General features: G+C 52.1%; 1 protein-coding gene across 1 annotated transcript; it reads right to left on the bottom strand.

Annotated features, from left to right (window-relative positions):
* Positions 1-320: 320 nt before the first annotated feature.
* Pmar_PMAR019784 (hypothetical protein) lies at positions 321-558 on the bottom strand (the record flags this gene model as incomplete). Its single annotated transcript, XM_002765814.1, has 2 exons — positions 321-417; positions 458-558. Coding segments are annotated over 2 exons (198 nt in total), but the record flags the coding sequence as incomplete, so codon positions are not given.
* Between the last annotated feature and the right edge of the window lie 235 nt (positions 559-793).

The raw sequence follows: 793 nt of genomic DNA, 5'->3' as shown, positions 1-793 counted from the left end.
TGAGTACCAGGGACAGCGTAGTGCGCCAAGGCCAAGTGTCGAGAATTCCAAAGTCGCCTTCCTCCCACTTCATCGCGTACCTGCATAGAATCTTCTCACTCCTTATTTTAAACACTGACACGATAAGAAGCATCGAACATTACACGAGGTTGCGTGTCCGCGACTCATCGATGGCCTCAGTTATTTCTTTCTGTATCACTGCTGGTGGCAAAATGTCATCACTACGGGGCTGCTGACCAGGGCTGAAGTCCATAATCCAGCCAGCACAAAAGGGCTGATCAAAACAGCGGCTTAACGGATGCAGGAGGTTGAGGACCTACCCCGCCACAATGAAAGACCATAGTCGTGTGACCAGTAGTTGGGTGCTTGTAGACCAGAGGGTGTACCACACTACCGCTGTCACTGATGAACCATGCCCTGATGAAGCCACTGCTGAGACGCTGTGATCACACATTACCTGTCCCAGCGTTCACGCCGCTGAGCATCTTGTGATTCGAAGAGCTCTTTAAGAGGGACTAGCTCTGTAAAGCCGGTACTGCTGGCCTTGGGAAAATACATAGTTTGATACCGGAAGGGCCTGATGCGGTTCTCTCTTGCAAGCTGCGACTCGAGCATCCCTACCGTTGTAGGAATGTCCCATCAACATGCCAGCCGCTCCGTCCCACTCTGGTGCACCCCACACCCTCATCATTTGATACCCGGAAGATATCGGGATGCGGCGACTTTGGGTGTTTGTAAAAGGTCGACTCTATTGCTCCCAATCGACGTGAGAATGCGACCTAGCGAGGCAAAC

The sequence above is a fragment of the Perkinsus marinus genome, assembly GCF_000006405.1.
Source record: "Perkinsus marinus ATCC 50983 genomic scaffold scf_1104296974576, whole genome shotgun sequence".
Taxonomy (NCBI): domain Eukaryota; phylum Perkinsozoa; order Perkinsida; family Perkinsidae; genus Perkinsus; species Perkinsus marinus.
The sequence above is the reverse complement of the archived record's forward strand: the minus strand, read 5'-3'. Positions and strand labels throughout refer to the sequence as shown.